Source organism: Cucurbita maxima, unplaced genomic scaffold (assembly GCF_002738345.1).
Source record: "Cucurbita maxima cultivar Rimu unplaced genomic scaffold, Cmax_1.0 Cma_Scf00001, whole genome shotgun sequence".
Classification (NCBI taxonomy): Eukaryota; Viridiplantae; Streptophyta; class Magnoliopsida; order Cucurbitales; family Cucurbitaceae; genus Cucurbita; species Cucurbita maxima.
The window spans coordinates 9,915,283-9,932,297 of NW_019272017.1; the positions used below are offsets into that span (position 1 = coordinate 9,915,283).

The following is a 17,015-nucleotide window of genomic DNA, read 5'->3' on the forward strand; positions in this document are numbered from 1 at the left end:
GTTTTGTATGTATTCTCTCATTTTATGTTTCTTGAATGTAACTACATTATACACTTTGTTTTGCTTAATTTAAAGAAAATGTTTTTGTTTTATGATTTTATTCTAAAAATAAATTGAATGAGCAGGCATTACAGTTATATGTTCACAACGAATGGGATACAGTTATGGTTATTATCCACAAGGGTTTATCGTAGGACGAGGGTGTGGCATCAAAGTAGTCTTCAACTCGGGTGGCGTCTAAGAACCCGGACTGGAACAACTTCGAAGAAGAGGGTATAGGACACAAACCGTGGGTCTCAAATTTGATTACGACTATGAAGCAAGTACATGTTTTGAGACCAAAACAATTGCGGCTGGGAGAGAATTTGTAGATTAGGACTGTAAAAGCTATAAAATTGTAATAGAATTTCCATTTACATTTACATTTAGTCATCAATATCATTATACAAATATCTCTCATACATTACAAATGTAAATCCAAGTGTAGAACTAGAAGAAAAATGGAGCTACAGCTCCACTCAAACTAAAGCTGAATTTTTTGTATTAGCACATCCTCCGTTGCACTACCAATTATATAGCAATATTAATAGTAAAAGTAAGTTAAAATGAAATAATAATAAGACTGAGGTTAAAAAAATGAACCAATGGAATGCAACAATTTAGCAAAAAAAAAGAAAAAACGAAGGCCTTGATCTTTGCTTAGCAAATGCATTTCAAATGAATGGAACTAAAATTATTGAATATTGAAATTCTTCCCTCCACATAAGCAAATGCTATGTTATAAATTAAGCTCCCATAAACATCTTAGGATAGAACTCACTCTTTTCATTGCTAATGAAGGGTGATTAGAGGGAGAGGAAATTTGAACACAATTGCTGGGTTTTTCACATAATAAGGAAACAGAACGTAAAATAAAACGTCAAAGAAAAGAGATCCTGTCATGGCTAGGCTTCGTAACCATTCTTATAAGAAAACTATGTTACCCAGAGGGAATCATCCCCCAACCTAAGCTTTTAGTACAGGTATAACCATTTATATGAATCTAACCAGAAAGATGGCCCCAAATGGATACTAAATGAAGATACATACAAAGAAAGCAGCAACCTACAAAATCTGACCTGCCCTTAATCATCCATCTCCACCGATGCACCCTTGAGATGCAAGTGTTTTTCCCTCTTCTGAAACTCAGTCAAACCCTTGCCACTTCCAGTCACACCAACCTTGCCATTTGGATCATCAGGAGACTTGAAAATGCTCTCCTTCTTGCGCCCAGAGAAGAAGCCAATCTGAGAATGTGCATGTATAAATTATCATTGGACAGCCACAAAGGTGCTAAAAGGGGAAAATGTGATAACAAGGGAAGTTATTTTAAGGGTTGGGAAGATACTCAGATACAAATACAACCTGGCATCCCCTCTTGAAACCTTCTTACAATTATGATTCTGTTTTGATTAATGCTAATTGAAATACTTATTCCTTTGGCCTTGGGGTTTTACCTCATACCTGTTGGGCCTCGGTCTAAAACGCATGAATGTTCCACAAAATTCTAAAATTCACAAAACTTACCTTCTTAGACTTGCCTTTTGCTGACTGAAACTGCTGCCAAGCATTCTGCCGTTTATTCTGGGTAACTTCAAGCTGTTCTATGCGCATCTTTGACTTGAAAGCATGTATTTTCTTGCGTTTGGTGGCTTTCTATACAAGAAAAATTACTACATCAGAGCAAGTTTTGGGCGGGGGGTTGTACTCTGATAATAAAAATAAAAATGAACTTCAAGCACCACAGGTACAAACAAATGCACTACTAAATTTGTCTTAATTACTAGATTAATAAATTAGTTGTCATGAAATATTAAGATTATCAACCACTTACTACATCCTCAGGATCATCAGGTTCAATTCGAAGCCTTGATGGTAAATTTCGTGATTGGAAGTCAACAGAAGCAGCTTGAGCAATCTTGCGCTTGATAGCCTGTTTTGTAGCTTCAGCCATTCTTTCTGCTTCAAGCAAAGCATTAACTTCCAGTTGGATTGTTCTTACATTAGCAGGGTCCACCTACAATTAGTAGATATCGTAAGTGTTGACAATGGGTGCAGATGTTTTTACTGTCTACTTAGGTAAAAGGTGAACAATTCCATTTAACAGGGTCTATGATTCGAACTCCTAAACTTCATTGAGTTCTCCCTCATGCTTACTCTCCTTGTACTAGCAGTAGTCTCTTCCCATTATCTCTCAATAACGTGCATTTTTACATTTAGAAGGAAACAATTCTTTAGGGGCTTGGTGGTAATCAAAGCCAATATATACATAACAAATGGGCTTAGAGAGAATGAGTTCAAGATACCTTCCAGTTTTCTGGACAGCCTGTTGTAAACCAAAATGGAAACCTTGGCATTTATACCAACTAATCCAACAAACAAAGGAACTAAAACGAAGATGGCCTTCCAGGAATTCTTACAAATGTTTTTAGTCCCACAAATTAGACCCACCCAAAGGGAAATTTCCCGTATTTACTCACCATGATCCAATTCTTCACAGTTCTAGTTAATTTAGAGAAAATCAGACACAGATCTTTCTGAAGAAGTACTATAATACTCTTTAGAAATAATCAAAAGTCATGCAAACTGCAGAAGTAGAAACCTTACCTCTTCTTTGTTTCCCCAACCATCATAACTAACATAGAAACCATTTACAGTATGGGCTTCAATTGTAGCATCGTACCTGAATATTTATACAATTGAACACAGTCAAGGGAAAATTTTTTGTTTCGATTAAAAACAACAGTCAACGGAAAAGGAGGCAAAGAACAATGAGGTTGTGAGAAGTTTAGATGCGTCCAGCAACAAAATTAGAATATGCCTAGAGATCTAGAAAGTAAAATCAGCTTCAACGGACTAATTATTCTCATAGACTTATCACTCCTTTTGACCAGAGACCAAGTGAAATGTTACTTCGAAGGCTCAAATCAAAATGGCTGAACAGAATTTTTTTTAACAAGAAAAAATACCTACACTGAGAAACATGAAAGAAAACGGGCGAACAAAATGATAGCCTGAAAATGGGAGCCTCAACAACAAGCTATACAGAAAAGGGCTCTTAAATAAAAAATATGACCTAGTGAAGGATTATGAAACTCTTTAGCAATTGAAGCCCAAAGAGACGCTTTAAACCTGACTAGGGACCAACCCTCTTCACTGAACGACATGATGAAAAATAGCACAAGAGCCTGGTTTTCATTACTAACCATTTTGTAAAAAAAAAAAAAAAGAAAATTTATGGAAATGTAGTTCATTAAATTGGATAGAGTCTAAATTTTCAAGAAAAAATTATCCTCCATGCCCGCAAATGAAGACCGACCCTTATTATTTTGGCATTTCCTGGGGCAGTCAATTTGAAACAGTGAATAAAGAGTACTTTCAATATTCTCTAGTACGTGTTCAAGTAATTTGTAACCTTTCAAGCACATATCCCTTTTCTTCAACAATGTCTCTTTTCCAACTCAAAAGGGAATAAGTTGGCAAATAAACTTTCTTCTGTTTTGGAATTCAATGACACAGTGTACTACCTAGAGAAACAGAATTTGTTTGAGTTTGTAAATTTTCTCCCTTTTTCTTTTTTTTACTCACCACTCCCCATCCTCGCTCCAAACAGCTTGAACTTTTGTTCCAATAGGAAATTTTTCGTGATAGTCAGACATGCTTTCAGCTTCCTGCATACAAAAAACAAAAAATATTAGAACACCAAAATTCCATGTAAACATTATGTACATGGATGGAATACAATATTGAAATACAATTCAAAGGAAGGTTGATTCAACTGCCAAGCAATTTATGGCGTCTCTTGAGTGGTACTGCTTCCATATCAAACCATTCAAATTGTTTTTTGCAGTATGTCTTAAAAATAATAGTGTTGACTTCCTTCCATAGCTTATGTGTGGCAAACCGAGAAGAATAGAACAACATAATTTTGGTTGCTGCTTGAGGGAAAGAGATTGTCAAGTGGAGGCTATTTGAAGGTGAGTATGGTGGAGTGAAAATGGTGAAAGCCAAAAATGAAAAATAGTGGAACCAAATGAGGTGTTTTCTTCTTGTAACATGACGAGGAAGAAGATAAGAAAAAGATGAAGATAGTGTTTTTGGAGGGGAAAAAATGGTGGCCAAGAAGAAGAGTTTCCTCCTCTCCCTTGGGAAGAAAAGAGAAGAAGATGATGATGAGGGAGGGGAAAACATGGGAGAGAAAAGAAGGGAGATCAATAGATGAAGTTGCTTGCTAGAAGAAAAGGAAGTAGAAAAAAAATTATTAGTAATATTTGAATTAAATGTATGGCAGCAACGAAACTGTTGCTTGCCAGAAATCAGTCATTTTCTGCACTCCTCACTTTGTGTGGCAGCAACAATTTCCTGGATAGAAGGAAGGGGTTCTGCACCCATTATTATTCCTCTAACATCGTTTGGCTCCTTGTTAAGACGAGGAAAAAACTTCAAGGTCTCCTTTGTTCAATTATCTTCTGATACAAAGATAAGATTTCAACACATTTTCATGCATAAGTCTTATACATATCTAATTATTGCCAATGGTGGGTTAGGAAATCAAAATATTGAGCGACTACGAGATCTCCTTAATAAGAGATCGTGCTTTCATTGAGAAAAATGAAAGAATGTACAAGGACATACAAAAATACCAAGCCTCAAAAGGAATCCACCACAACCTACAAAAACAGATTATAATCTGAAAGAGTAAGACCTAATTGATAATAACAAAAAAATAACAAATTCATGGAAGCCCATAAAGAGGTATTAAACCTCACAGCCTCCCACCTCTCCCCTCGATACCTCTCAACCCTTCTAGAGATCCTGCTGTTTCTCCTCCTAAGCCACTCTCCCACAAAATTGTGAAACATGTCTACCATAAAACTCTTCCCTAATCATGAAAGGGAGAGTTCATTAGAATCTCCTAATCAAAGAGTAACAATCCCAAACTAACTATAGCATCTAATCCAAGGAGAGTGAGCAAATTGACAACCCCACAAGAGATGATCTAGATTCTCCATATGACATTAGGAAAAAAAAATATTGTGGCCGCGAACACAAAGGAGGAATGTCGGCTATAACCATGGATGGTTTATCTCTCTCTCATGCTAGATTTTACAAGAAAAAAAATCACTTTCTCAGGAATTTTAATCTTCCAAAGAAAGGAAAAAGACGGAGGCTCCCTGAATAGAAGGGAAACAAAGAAAATGAAAGTGTGAACAAGAGAACCCCTTAGAAGGTCAATACCTATAGATAGATCACTACTTCCAAGTCTAAAAAGGTAAATAATAGTATAGCAAAACTAAAATATGCTCCATCTTACCATCAAATTGTTGACACCGCAACCAAATCATTACCATGGACAAGTTTTCTTATTTTGATGAAATTATTTTCAGGCTTGGCTTGTATTCAGTATTCCACCCAACTTGAGGAGAAGTATAGATCTGTATCATTTATATAGGCTACTATTTTTCAAATTAGATATTAGTCTTTTTTTTTTGATTAATAGTTAATATTTTCCTTTCCTAATCAGTTTCAATGCTTTCTATTTGTATTGCATCATATGTCTATCCTTGGGTTATTTAAAACCTAATAATTAATTTCTCCAAAAATCACATAACCTATAAATTAAGCGAAACAAACAAGTTTCCTTATAAATCCCACAAACAAGTTCAAATACAAAAGAGCCTCTAATTGTTAACAATGATTGAAACCATAAATAAATCGCTTCCAAGCAGAAGCACACAGAGAATCCTAGGCCAAAAATATGCACCACAAAGAATCATTGAAGCACATAACAATAAAACTACATGTCAGTAACCATTTAGAGGGATGCTTCCAAATAAGGCAAAGAAACAATACCAACATATACAATAAACAATACAGAGATCCAAGCAGTGCACATTAAATCTAAAGCCATAACCATTAATTATATAATGTTGCTTCCAGCAGAGATGTAATGCTCAAAACAAGAACAAATGTGAACTTACCATCTTATTTCCTTTTGTCTGCTGGAAACTAATTGATGCACTGTCATCACCAGTTTCTACATTTGATCCAGAAATCTCATTTTGCTTTGCTGTTGAAAGAAGCTCTTCCGTCAAGGCGATAACCTGCATTACTGAAACTTTAGCCCAAGTCCATGTTGCTGTTAAAATATACTCTTCAACTTAAATTTCATAAAGAGCAGGTATTTGTCCCAAGAAGGGAAAGAAAAAGAAAAAGAAAAAAACACAAGAACTTAAATCTCAGGATCAGCATCTGAAAGGAGGTCAGTGGAAGAGCAGACTTGCCAACGAATATTAGCACACCTGCAAGGGAACCAAGGTAGAAGTGATGTGCATCTTGAGGAAGTTCAAAATTTTCACACATATCCAATAATCATCATTTATGACCAGAGATTAGAGCTCTGGAGCACATAAATGAAAGATACACGGCCCTCACCTTTTCCTCCCAAATACGAGAATGACAATCTCCACAGGGACCATAACTCTCTAGTATTTCCACAACATGTTTCCTTTAAAAGGAAGAAAGAAGACAGACAAAAGAAATAAAGCAAACTTGACTGGAAATCCACATAATAAATAAAATAGTTCTGAGCGTTCTCTGATACTTAGTGCTACCGCAGAAGATGACCCTAAAATACATTCAATGGGAATATGAAGAGTGCTAAACCATAAACATGTGACGAGTTCACAAGGAAGGATGGGCGTACTAGGTGGACAAAATTAAACTACCTCTTCAAGCTCCTTTTCCATATCTATGTACTCAGAGTTGCCAGGATCATCATCTAACAGCTCCCTGACCTGGATCAGAATAGAAATAAGTTATTTTACTGAAAAACGTATACAAAAAAAGTAACAAAGTGGGGAAGCAAAGAACTCATTTAGTTATGGTAAGGAAGTGACTGATTGATAATTAAAGGTTCATCATACAAATGTAAAATTCTTCAGTTGCTTAAACCCTGATAAAAAATTTCAGAATTCTGAATACATAAAAAAAAAAAAATTATAGTAATAATAATAATAAAATCCAAAGAACCAGGACAGATAATACCTCATTAAACTGAAAAGTCGAAAAAAGAAATCTTGATACTATATCTGAATTAAGTTCTAACTTCCTAGGTTTAATGCAATTATCCAATACAGGTTTCATTTCCTCGGGAATCGCTGCAACTTAGCACCGCAACACTCCAAGGAGGTGAGAAAAACCCTAATTCAGATACAAACTACTAGAAAGAACTCAAGAATGACGCCGGCAAAGGTTTAAATGATCATAGATATCCAAATTTGCTTCGAATAAATTTAAAGAAAGAGAACCCCAGTTAGTGAAACAAAATCAAGAAAATTTAACGAAAAAAAAAAAGCAATTCATAGCCAGAAAGGATTGGGCAAGAGGATCACCTGCTGAAGCTGGTCTTTGTAGGTAGAGAGATTAGTAGCCAACTCTTCCATGCTTACATCTTCTCCTCCTTGCATTTTGGTAGAAGATGAATTGAGAAGTTGAAACTATAGAATGGTGTGAGAGAATATCTTGCAGGGATGAACAGAGGAGGAGAAGGAAGAAAAAGAGCGTGAAATTGGGAAAATCTGGACGAAGAATAAGGCACACACAACACCGCCTCCATCGCGATTTAGAACGAAGAAGCCCTTTCAAGGTTCAGTGTTCGGGCTTTGAAATCCGGGTCGGCCCAAAGTAGGGACGGGCACCCGTTTTTAATAATTATATTTTTAAAATTATTTGGAAAAAATATATAATAATGTATAAGGATTAACATATCTTTCCATTCATAGATATATAAATATAAGCATATTGATCAATATTTTTCTACCACAAATAATAATAATAATAATAATAATAATTCATAGGAAATCAAAACTTTAAGCTGTTTTCCAGTGAAAGAAATATTTTTTTTGTATTAATAAAAAATAGACTAAACTAATAAAAATATAACTAAATTATTAATTTTCATACCACGAGTGTACTCTATTTCAAAAATATTATTTTTGAAGATTTTAAAAATATTTTAAAATACCCTTTGAACTATATTTAAATGAATATTTATAAAATTTTAAAACCAGAATTAATGTTATCCTAAATTATTTTCAAACTTTTTCTAGTTTTTTTTTAAAATTTATAGATATTTTATAGATATTTTCCCAACTGCAGTATTAATGGTTTCTATCCAAAATTAAAGATAAAAGTATTTTTGAGATAAAGTGAAACTCACGCTATTTTTATCGATTCAACCTTAATAAAAATATCCCTAAATTTTGTGTTTAATCTAACAAATATTTCTAATTTTTCAAAAGTTTCAATAAGAACACGAAACTGTCAATAAAGTTTCAAATTTACTCTTACCATTTGTTTTGGATGGAAATCGTTATTATTTTAGTTTAATAAATGTGAAACCTTTAGATAATTTCATTAATATTCAATATTTAAAAAAAATAAAAAATAATCTTAGGATTAGTCGGTTTAAAAAATACTCATAATGGAAACCGTTTATCCGTCTCATATATTTTTTTTATGTATTCAAGTTTAAGGTATTTGCGGTCAAAATTTTTTGAACTTTTTTCTAAAAGTTTAAGAAAATTAATATCCCTTACAAAAGTTTTTGGTATTTTGAAACGTAATACTAATAGTTGGTCATGTATTAATTATTTGAGTATATTTTATTTTTTTTAGTTTAAAAATATTTTTTAAGTTTTTTTAAAAAAATTTAAAAGTATTAATTAAAATTTGAGAATTTAGTGATATTGTTTTAACATTTTTTAAAACTTAAGGGCATTTTTTAAACTATTTCGAAAGTTTAATGATATAAAACAAAGTTTATTTTATGTTCGGTAACAGCTCTATTTTTTTTGTTTTTTTAATAATAAAGTTGTTATTATATGTCTGATTCACGATAAAATCTTTTAAAACATTTTACAATAGTGTCATCAACTATGGTAGAAAACAAATCACGTAGATTTTAGATAAAATAAAGAAAATTAAAAATAATGTTCTTATTATAACCTAAGGGTTACAGATAACATGAGTGCTACTACCTAGCTTCAGTCTCATGGTTATCACCACAGTGTCGTCATTTGTGCAGAGATGTGTTGTCTTTATCAAAATAATAAGAGTAGCATATAATTGAGTATTTTAAAAAATACCAGGAAGTGACCCCACTACTAGGGTTAGAAAATGCAATTATCATGTTATCATTAAAGATCATGTCATGCCCTTGATCTCAGCTTCCAATTTAGGTAGAGTTGGATGTGTAGTACTTCTCTACACACGGCTCACATGCGCAGACATGAACCCCATGCAAGTTCGTATACTGCAGAGGGAAGGGAGTATGCATAGTATCATGTTGTACATAATACCATCGTATCAACGTAGTGTATGTATCCATACTAATCAGAACAGGAAAGTATTCCGATGCACGTGAACATACAATATGCATGAAATCTCCATCGTTTAAAATCATGACATGCGTCTATAATGCAATATGTATCTTCATTCATTTCATATATAGCATAATCCTTTCGGGTCATTACATAAGTTAGTGTACAATACGGTATCATACTTTTCATAACATATCACATTTCTCAATGGCGTATCGTGTCAATATGATATTCCATAGCATGACATATCTCATAATAACAATGCATCATAACATAATAAGCAAACATATCAATCACAAGATACGACATGGGCAAGGGACATAGGGCACTAGAAGTTCATACTTTAAACAATTCATCTAACCAAATTAGTAGTGAAACAATTTACCTGGGTACCTTAAACTTCTTTTTTGAAACTCAAGTTAACCGATATGAGTTTATGATATCATATTAGAACTCATTAATCGATCTTATCCACCTAACATCCTCGATTAAGCCCCAAACTTAGTTTATAACATTTTAATTTGACGAAGTTGGTACGAGTTGTCGAATCAGTTCAAGCAGTATTGGGTTTGGGTTATGGGTTGTGCATGGGTTTAGGCTAGTTATGAGTATTGAGCCATGAGTGTTTAGACCTTGGGTTGGTGGAGTGCATTGGGTCGTGATAGAAAAGGGATGGGGTCGATCGATTTCGAGTTGGATATTTCGAATTGGGCTAGGTTCAGATACGACCTAATCCACTTTGTTATCCTTAGTAGTTTGCTAATTCCTTTCTAAGTTTCTCTAACGTCTAGATCTTTCCTGATCTTTCTTGATACTTTTTGAAAAGTATGGAGTAAATAGGTTTAGTAAGATGACAAAACGGATGATGCTACCAACATAGTTAATCTATTCTTTAGGGAAGTGATTAAATTGCATGGTATGCCCAAAACCATTGTTAGTGACGGGGATGTAAAATTTTTAAGTCATTTTTGGAAAGTTTTGCTAGGAAAGTTGGGAACTAAGCTTCTATTTTCTACAATTTGTCACCCCAGACCGATGAACAAACTGAGGTCATTAATAAAACATTAAGAGTCGTACTTACGTCACTAATTTCTAAAAATCTTAAGTCTTGGGAAGAGACTTTACCTTTTTAGAGCGATACATAGTACCACTTATTATTCACCTTTTGAGGTTGTGTATGGATTTAAATCTTTTAACTTCTCTAGATTTATCACCTTTGCCATCTAATATGTTTGCTAATGATGCAGCTTCTTCAAGAGCCGAATACATTAAAAAAAAAATTCACAAAGACATAAAAGAAAGAATTGAAAACAAAAATAAAAAGCTAGTCTATTGCGAGAACCAAGGAAGAAAGAAATTGATTTTTAAACAAGGTGACTGGGTTTGGGTTCATCTACGAAAGAAAAGGTTTCCAAATTAGAGAAAGTCTAAACTTCAACCCAGAGGATATGGTCCTTTTCAAGTACTAGCGCGGATCAACGACAATGCATACAAGCTAGATCTGAGAGGTGAGTACAATGTAAGTTCTATTTTTAATGTGGCTGATTTAACTACATCTAATGGGAATGAAGACTTTGATTTGAGGATAAATCCTTTTAAAGAAAACGGGGATAATATAAATCTAACTACTTATCCTTTACATGTACTCGAAAGACCAATTACAAGTAGAATAAAGAAGATTCTGGAAGCATTTGAGCGCAAAAATCTTTATAATATTAATATATCAAATAATGGACCGACAATAAATACCATTTGACATTGGAAGAAGATTTGAATACTTTTTCGTTGCAGTTGAACTACATTTAAGACTATTTATGTCATGTCTTATTTTATGGTTTTATTCCATTTTCACTTAATAGCTTTTTTGGCCTATTTGGTGTAACCTTTTTGGTGTTATTCTTTTTCAAATCTTGTTTTAGGTTTGATGTTAAACCGATTCATTGGATTAATGTTGATCAAACTAATTTTGGAGTGAATCGTCTTGGTATCTAAGAGTGACCATTATATATTCTGAGTTCGATCTAAAAGTTATTAGCTCTTGGTTGGAATCATCCGTTAGGTTAACTTTGCAAATCCATCATTGTTGAAGTTTATCAAATGAATGTACATCTGTAACATACTTCCCTTCCATCAAAGTTTTCAATAACGAAAGTAAATATTTTGTCTTAATATAGTATGGGAATCAAACAAATTGGATTGAATAGAAAACAATTATATTGTCCTCACAGCTTCTCGAGTGAATTATGCTAGCAGTTTCGAGGAGTGATCACGTTTGTTCACCATTATATTTGTCCAAAATGGGGACAAGTGTACTACTTACTACTTTCAGATGTATAGTTTCTTATTATATTTTGTAAGAGTATGAAAATTCGACAAAATTATGTTCATGCTTGGTAAACTTGAAATGACTCAGAATGTAGTATAAGAAGATATGACTAGTTAGTCAATTCTTCCTAATCTGAATTATATGTTATCTAAGCTATTATGTTGCCTTGTTTGCTACCTTATAACATTGCTTTCAACTTTACTTTCTAAAATCTCTTGGCTCGATTTTCTAAAACTTTCTTCTTAAAGAGGGGCCAAAAGCTTAAGCATACAAAACGGAAAGAGACAAATTTGAGTTGGATAGCATGCTTAGTTCATGAAAATTGATAGTGCTCATGTAAAATCACCAACACTTATGAACACCACACACTAATGTACGATCGTATAAATGCAAGTGTGTAGCGGTACATTTTAACATATTCCCTGTTTTCAATAGAATGAAGAAGAAATAGTCAGACAGCACAACATTCACTTGCAACACTTCTCAGCTAAATGAATCTGCAAATTTGATCAGAAAATAGCTGAACCTTCTTTTACCACTGGGAGGAACATATGAGTTTGCGAGACATATGAAAGCGTCTACTCAAGAACAGATCGAGAGAGACAAAATCATTCACATCTAAACTGACCCATGAGTAACATGCGTAGAACACAAAGATTCACAAAATGGTTATTTAGCTCTCTGAGAATGTGGAATACGTCATTATGATAGCGTTCGCCTGTTGAAGGACTCCACAGTTAAGTTTGCAGTAAAAGCTGGTATTGAATTCATCTTCCGGATGAATATCTCAACCTGCAAAAGTTAACTATCTAACAGTCAGTTCTTTTAATATCTGTAAATACAAATCTTCCGGAAAAGCAATTACACCAGAAATAAATACCAAGATCAAATGGATACTTTATAACATGAGAGTTAGCGGAGCCTGTCCATCTTAACATGTAACGAGATGCAAATAAAACATTCCGAAGAAAATCCAAAAAGTAAGCGGTTTTGGCTATCTTGCATTACATTGTGACAGTTATTTTATTTCCTTTTTTAATTAAATAGGAAGTTCATAGTATTAACTGTATCATATTAGTAGTAATTTGTGATAACATGTAAGAGTATTTCCTCAACTGCAATAGGTGTTTTTTCTACTTAAGATACCTTTTTTTCTCATATGAATAAGACAGAAGTTATATTTATCTTGATATTTTAGACGGTATTAGAGTCAAAATAAACCCTAAACCTAGTCGCCTGCTGTTTGATTGCGACGGGTCTCTGCTACTTGTGACTCTGGTTGCGACCTTCCTTCAACTATTCAATACATGTCGTTATCCGATTTTCCCAACGCCAAAGTTCACAGCCTTGGTTTGCCACCGGATCATTCGAACACACAAGGCACATAACCACTTTTTTTTTGGGTGCTGGTTTTACATCTATTCGTTGTTTGCAACTTGGGTTGCATTTGCCCATCTGGGTATACCATTTGACAGGTTCTTTGCTCACTAGTTCAGCCTGCCCTTAATTTTCAGGGTTAGTAACCAACATAGTTATTCTTGAGCAAACAAGTCAGAAAATAAACCAATTTTTGGATAATCATATCAATCCCGATAGCCAGTGTGTCCAAACTACTACATGCTACATCACCAATCAACTAAAATCTTAAGTCGATGGATTATGATAAATTTAATTATATCAATACTTCAACACTTCCCTCCACTTAGGGGTTTGAAAAATTGAAGACCCAACAAGTGGAAACCAACATTAATTGGGAGGAAATAACATTCTAGGAGTTCGAACATAGAACTACTTTCTCTAATACCACTTGTTAGAGACAAGTGAACTACCTATGTCTCCATGATATTGTCCACCTTGGGCAATGTCTTAATGACCTTATTTTTAGAATCACCCAAAAAGGCACATGCCAATGGAGATGGTTGTTCTCAATTACATACCCATCATCTTCCTCTTTCTTAGCCAAATGTTGGACTTTGGTCACCCTCCTAACAATTTTCCTCCAGACTACATAGCCCTCCTCAAATAGTAATCTATCCGTTCACTTCTCTAGCTTCAATGGAGCCTGGTCTAATTCAAGCTTGCTCTTCTTTTTTGGGATTACTTCACGTACCAAAAATGTTCGTTTTGAAAACCTAAGGACCAAATAGGAAACTAAGTCTAAATTCCAAGGACCAAAAGTATATTTTACCCTAATCTTAATTTGAGTAGTGCTCTATACTAATTCAGAGTCTGCTAATCGTGCTTTCCATTGCCTCTCAAATCAATAGATGATAATAGAACCTTCAATCATGTGAGGCAAGGATTAATTAATGCAATTCATGAACCAACCGTTTGATTCAGAAAAAAAATTCTACATGGCCCCTGCCAGTGTCAGGCATAAGAAAAGAAAATAAACAAGGTAAAACTAATTTGCATACCTGACGAGATAACTCAGGTTGAGAGGTATAATTATTTGCCTGTTACAAGAATAAGAATAAAAGCTTAGACGTCTTTAGAAATATTTTCTTAAACTATAATCTTGAGTGAAAACTTTACATAAAATAAGATATATATATATATATATTTGTTCAGTTAAAATTAATTAAGTAATTATTAATTAAATAAAATTTATTCCTGCACAAACAGAGACTAAAAAATAAAGTGAACATTGTAACTGCTTTTGTTTTTGTATCCTTCAAAAACTCTTTTCTAGAGCATGCATTTCTTCTCTTATAGCATCCTGCCATTCTTTTTTTTGGATAAAACTTCAAAACCTGCGTTAGGTATAACAATTAAATTTAGACTCACAATAAAACTTTTGTGTGAAGGGGATAGTCTTTCAAGAGAGATATAGTTTTGATATGGAGTATAAGGGTCGTTTTGTATGTTCTTTAGTGGGTTTTCACAGAGTTATGGGTCTATCATCTTATTAGTACCTGTGTTGCATTTTCATTTGCAGTGGAGTCATATGTTTGGACTTGTATTGATTGTGAACCGACTTTTCTTCTAGCATATACTTGAGAGAACAGCAGATCTAATAGTGGAGATGGTACGTATGGTTTAGTTGGTAACTCAATGGTAGTATATTTAGTGTGTTTAAGGGATGAATAGTTTTCCAAGGACTCTCTTCAATTTATATGTTCTCCCCCTAAAGAGAGGTTTTGGAGAATAACGGTTTAGGCTCGGTGAATGTCACATCAATTGAAGTATAAGATTTCCTAGTTGTAAGGTTGTGGTATCCTTGACTACTGGTATTGCTCTCGGATCAAGTATAAGATTTCCTAGATGTGACATTGACTACTTGACTACTAGTTGACTACTGGTATCAAGGATTTGAAAATTTGCAATAAGGATGCAATAGAGGAATTGTGGGCTTACTGGATTCTTCTTTTGATTTGAGCGGCAGTGGCGAACTTCCTTCTTCTTCTTCTTCCTTTTTTTTTTTTTTTTTTTTTTTTTTTTTTTTTTTTTTTTTTTTTTNAAGATTTCCTAGATGTGACATTGACTACTTGACTACTAGTTGACTACTGGTATCAAGGATTTGAAAATTTGCAATAAGGATGCAATAGAGGAATTGTGGGCTTACTGGATTCTTCTTTTGATTTGAGCGGCAGTGGCGAACTTCCTTCTTCTTCTTCTTCCTTTTTTTTTTTTTTTCTTTTTTTTTACTTTTACTTCTTGCTATGTGGAACTCCAAATAAGTAGACTGAGTGAAACTTGGTTAGGGTGATGACAACTATAGACGCTCCAAATGAAACTTGATCACAATGGATGATTGATAGCCCATGAAGGCTTCACCGTTTGGGTTAGGGTTCAGTTTTAATCAGACTTTCAGAATAGAAAAAGCTCTATACTATGTTGCAAGTCTAAACTATCTTGCTACACTTCATTATAATTTCAAATAATTTCAAAGAGGTACATGCCCCTTTTATAATACAAGAAGCTAACTAAATCCCTAGATACTAGGTACAATAAATCTAAATAAATCCTTAGATACTAAGTACAATAAATCTAAAATTAATAAGGTTACACAAATATATCTAAACTTAAGGCTAAGAATTTCATCAATATTCTTTAAATCAAGGTTATTCATTCAACGATTATCATACCAAAATGTTTGTATTCCCAGATTCATACTCAAATTGGAGTTTCTCATCATCACTTTGTGCATATATTGATTGGAGGGTAAACCGTGTAACTGGAATGCCATCGGTTCGCTGGTGTTCATCCATCACAATCTGAAAACATTATTAACAGTTTGAGTAAAAGATGACAGTAAGGTACAAATACATTATAGTCAAACATCAATTGTACACACACTAGGTACTTCAGTTGTACAATTCCTAATAAACTTATTTGAAGATTGTCCATTGCAATTATTTTTTTATTTCAACATGTGGTGGGACCTTTTAGTCAAAAGTATACACTTTATGCTAGTGGGGCTATAGTCACTTTGGCAGATTGTCCATTACGATTTGAACTTATATAGAAGCAATCAAGTATGAAGATGAAAATAGTTTTTTAGAGCAAATACCTTGTAGCCAAAAAGTTCGCAGCAAGCCCTTCTGAACACTGAAATTCTATCCGCAAAAACAGTCTTATACCTGTATCGTAGTAGTATCAGATAATGCTCCATTAATTGAAGAAATAAGAAAACGTATCAGACAATGCTCCATTAATGGAAGAAATAAGAAAACAATTCATCAAACCCTGCAACTACTGGATGCTGCATCCATCAAGCACTGACCTCTCTTCACGCTTTTCAAGTGTTGCAATCTGTTCCTTTAGCTGCATTATTTTTCCTGATATGTACGAATCCACGAGCTTCCCGGCATCACCTGAATGGTTAACGTGCATTTAATATCAATCATTAAGAATATAATTTTTCCATACTTTGAAAGGATGGAACAAGGCTAGTTAAACAATTACAAATGTATTTTTGTTGGATACCCATCTATTCAAAAGGGGGATTATAAATGCCATCACCTATTATAGTATAGGTGTGAATAAAGGATCTAATTAGTTTTTTTTTTCTTTATTGTAATTTTACTATTCTTAGTTCATGGCTTCCATGTGTACCTATTGTTGGCCGCATACATGTTAATTATCTGTAAAATCACTAATGATTTTATTTTATTCTTGTTCTGATTCTTTCCTTCTATGTATTCAACTTTTCCCCTATATAACAAAGTTATGTATCTTACACTTGAATTAGTGAAGTACAAAGTATTTTATTCCATTCAAAGTGGTATCAGAGCTAGGAAATAAGAACTCTAGTTTTTTCTTTC

At 33.7% G+C, this 17,015-nt stretch overlaps 2 protein-coding genes and 2 long non-coding RNA genes across 5 annotated transcripts in view; 2 read left to right on the plus strand and 2 right to left on the minus strand.

The window, feature by feature from the left end:
* LOC111493399 overlaps window positions 1-17,015 on the plus strand; it is a 631,558-nt gene that overhangs the window by 585,307 nt on the left and 29,236 nt on the right. The window lies entirely within an intron of this gene.
* On the minus strand, window positions 764-7,681 carry LOC111493029 (survival of motor neuron-related-splicing factor 30). Its single transcript, XM_023142599.1, has 8 exons — window positions 7,434-7,681; window positions 6,768-6,836; window positions 6,021-6,143; window positions 3,628-3,710; window positions 2,647-2,722; window positions 1,874-2,056; window positions 1,567-1,695; window positions 764-1,286 (listed from the first exon to the last, which is right to left on the minus strand). The coding sequence occupies exons 1-8, from the start codon at window positions 7,506-7,508 to the stop codon at window positions 1,125-1,127; spliced, it is 900 nt and encodes a 299-aa protein (XP_022998367.1). The 5' UTR covers window positions 7,509-7,681; the 3' UTR covers window positions 764-1,124.
* On the plus strand, window positions 4,234-16,704 carry LOC111493420. Its single transcript, XR_002720008.1, has 3 exons — window positions 4,234-4,321; window positions 8,915-8,916; window positions 16,693-16,704. It is a non-coding gene; the product is annotated as an uncharacterized LOC111493420 (long non-coding RNA).
* The window catches only part of LOC111492363 (mitotic spindle checkpoint protein MAD1), a 39,299-nt gene continuing 34,387 nt past the window's right edge, over window positions 12,104-17,015 (minus strand). The window contains exons 12-16 of the mRNA XM_023141686.1: window positions 16,475-16,565; window positions 16,262-16,331; window positions 15,837-15,965; window positions 14,166-14,204; window positions 12,104-12,540 (exon numbers count right to left, since the gene is read on the minus strand). Of these exons, the coding sequence (XP_022997454.1) occupies window positions 12,451-12,540; window positions 14,166-14,204; window positions 15,837-15,965; window positions 16,262-16,331; window positions 16,475-16,565 (419 nt within the window). The 3' untranslated portion in view covers window positions 12,104-12,450. The remainder of the gene's footprint in view (window positions 12,541-14,165; window positions 14,205-15,836; window positions 15,966-16,261; window positions 16,332-16,474; window positions 16,566-17,015) is intronic.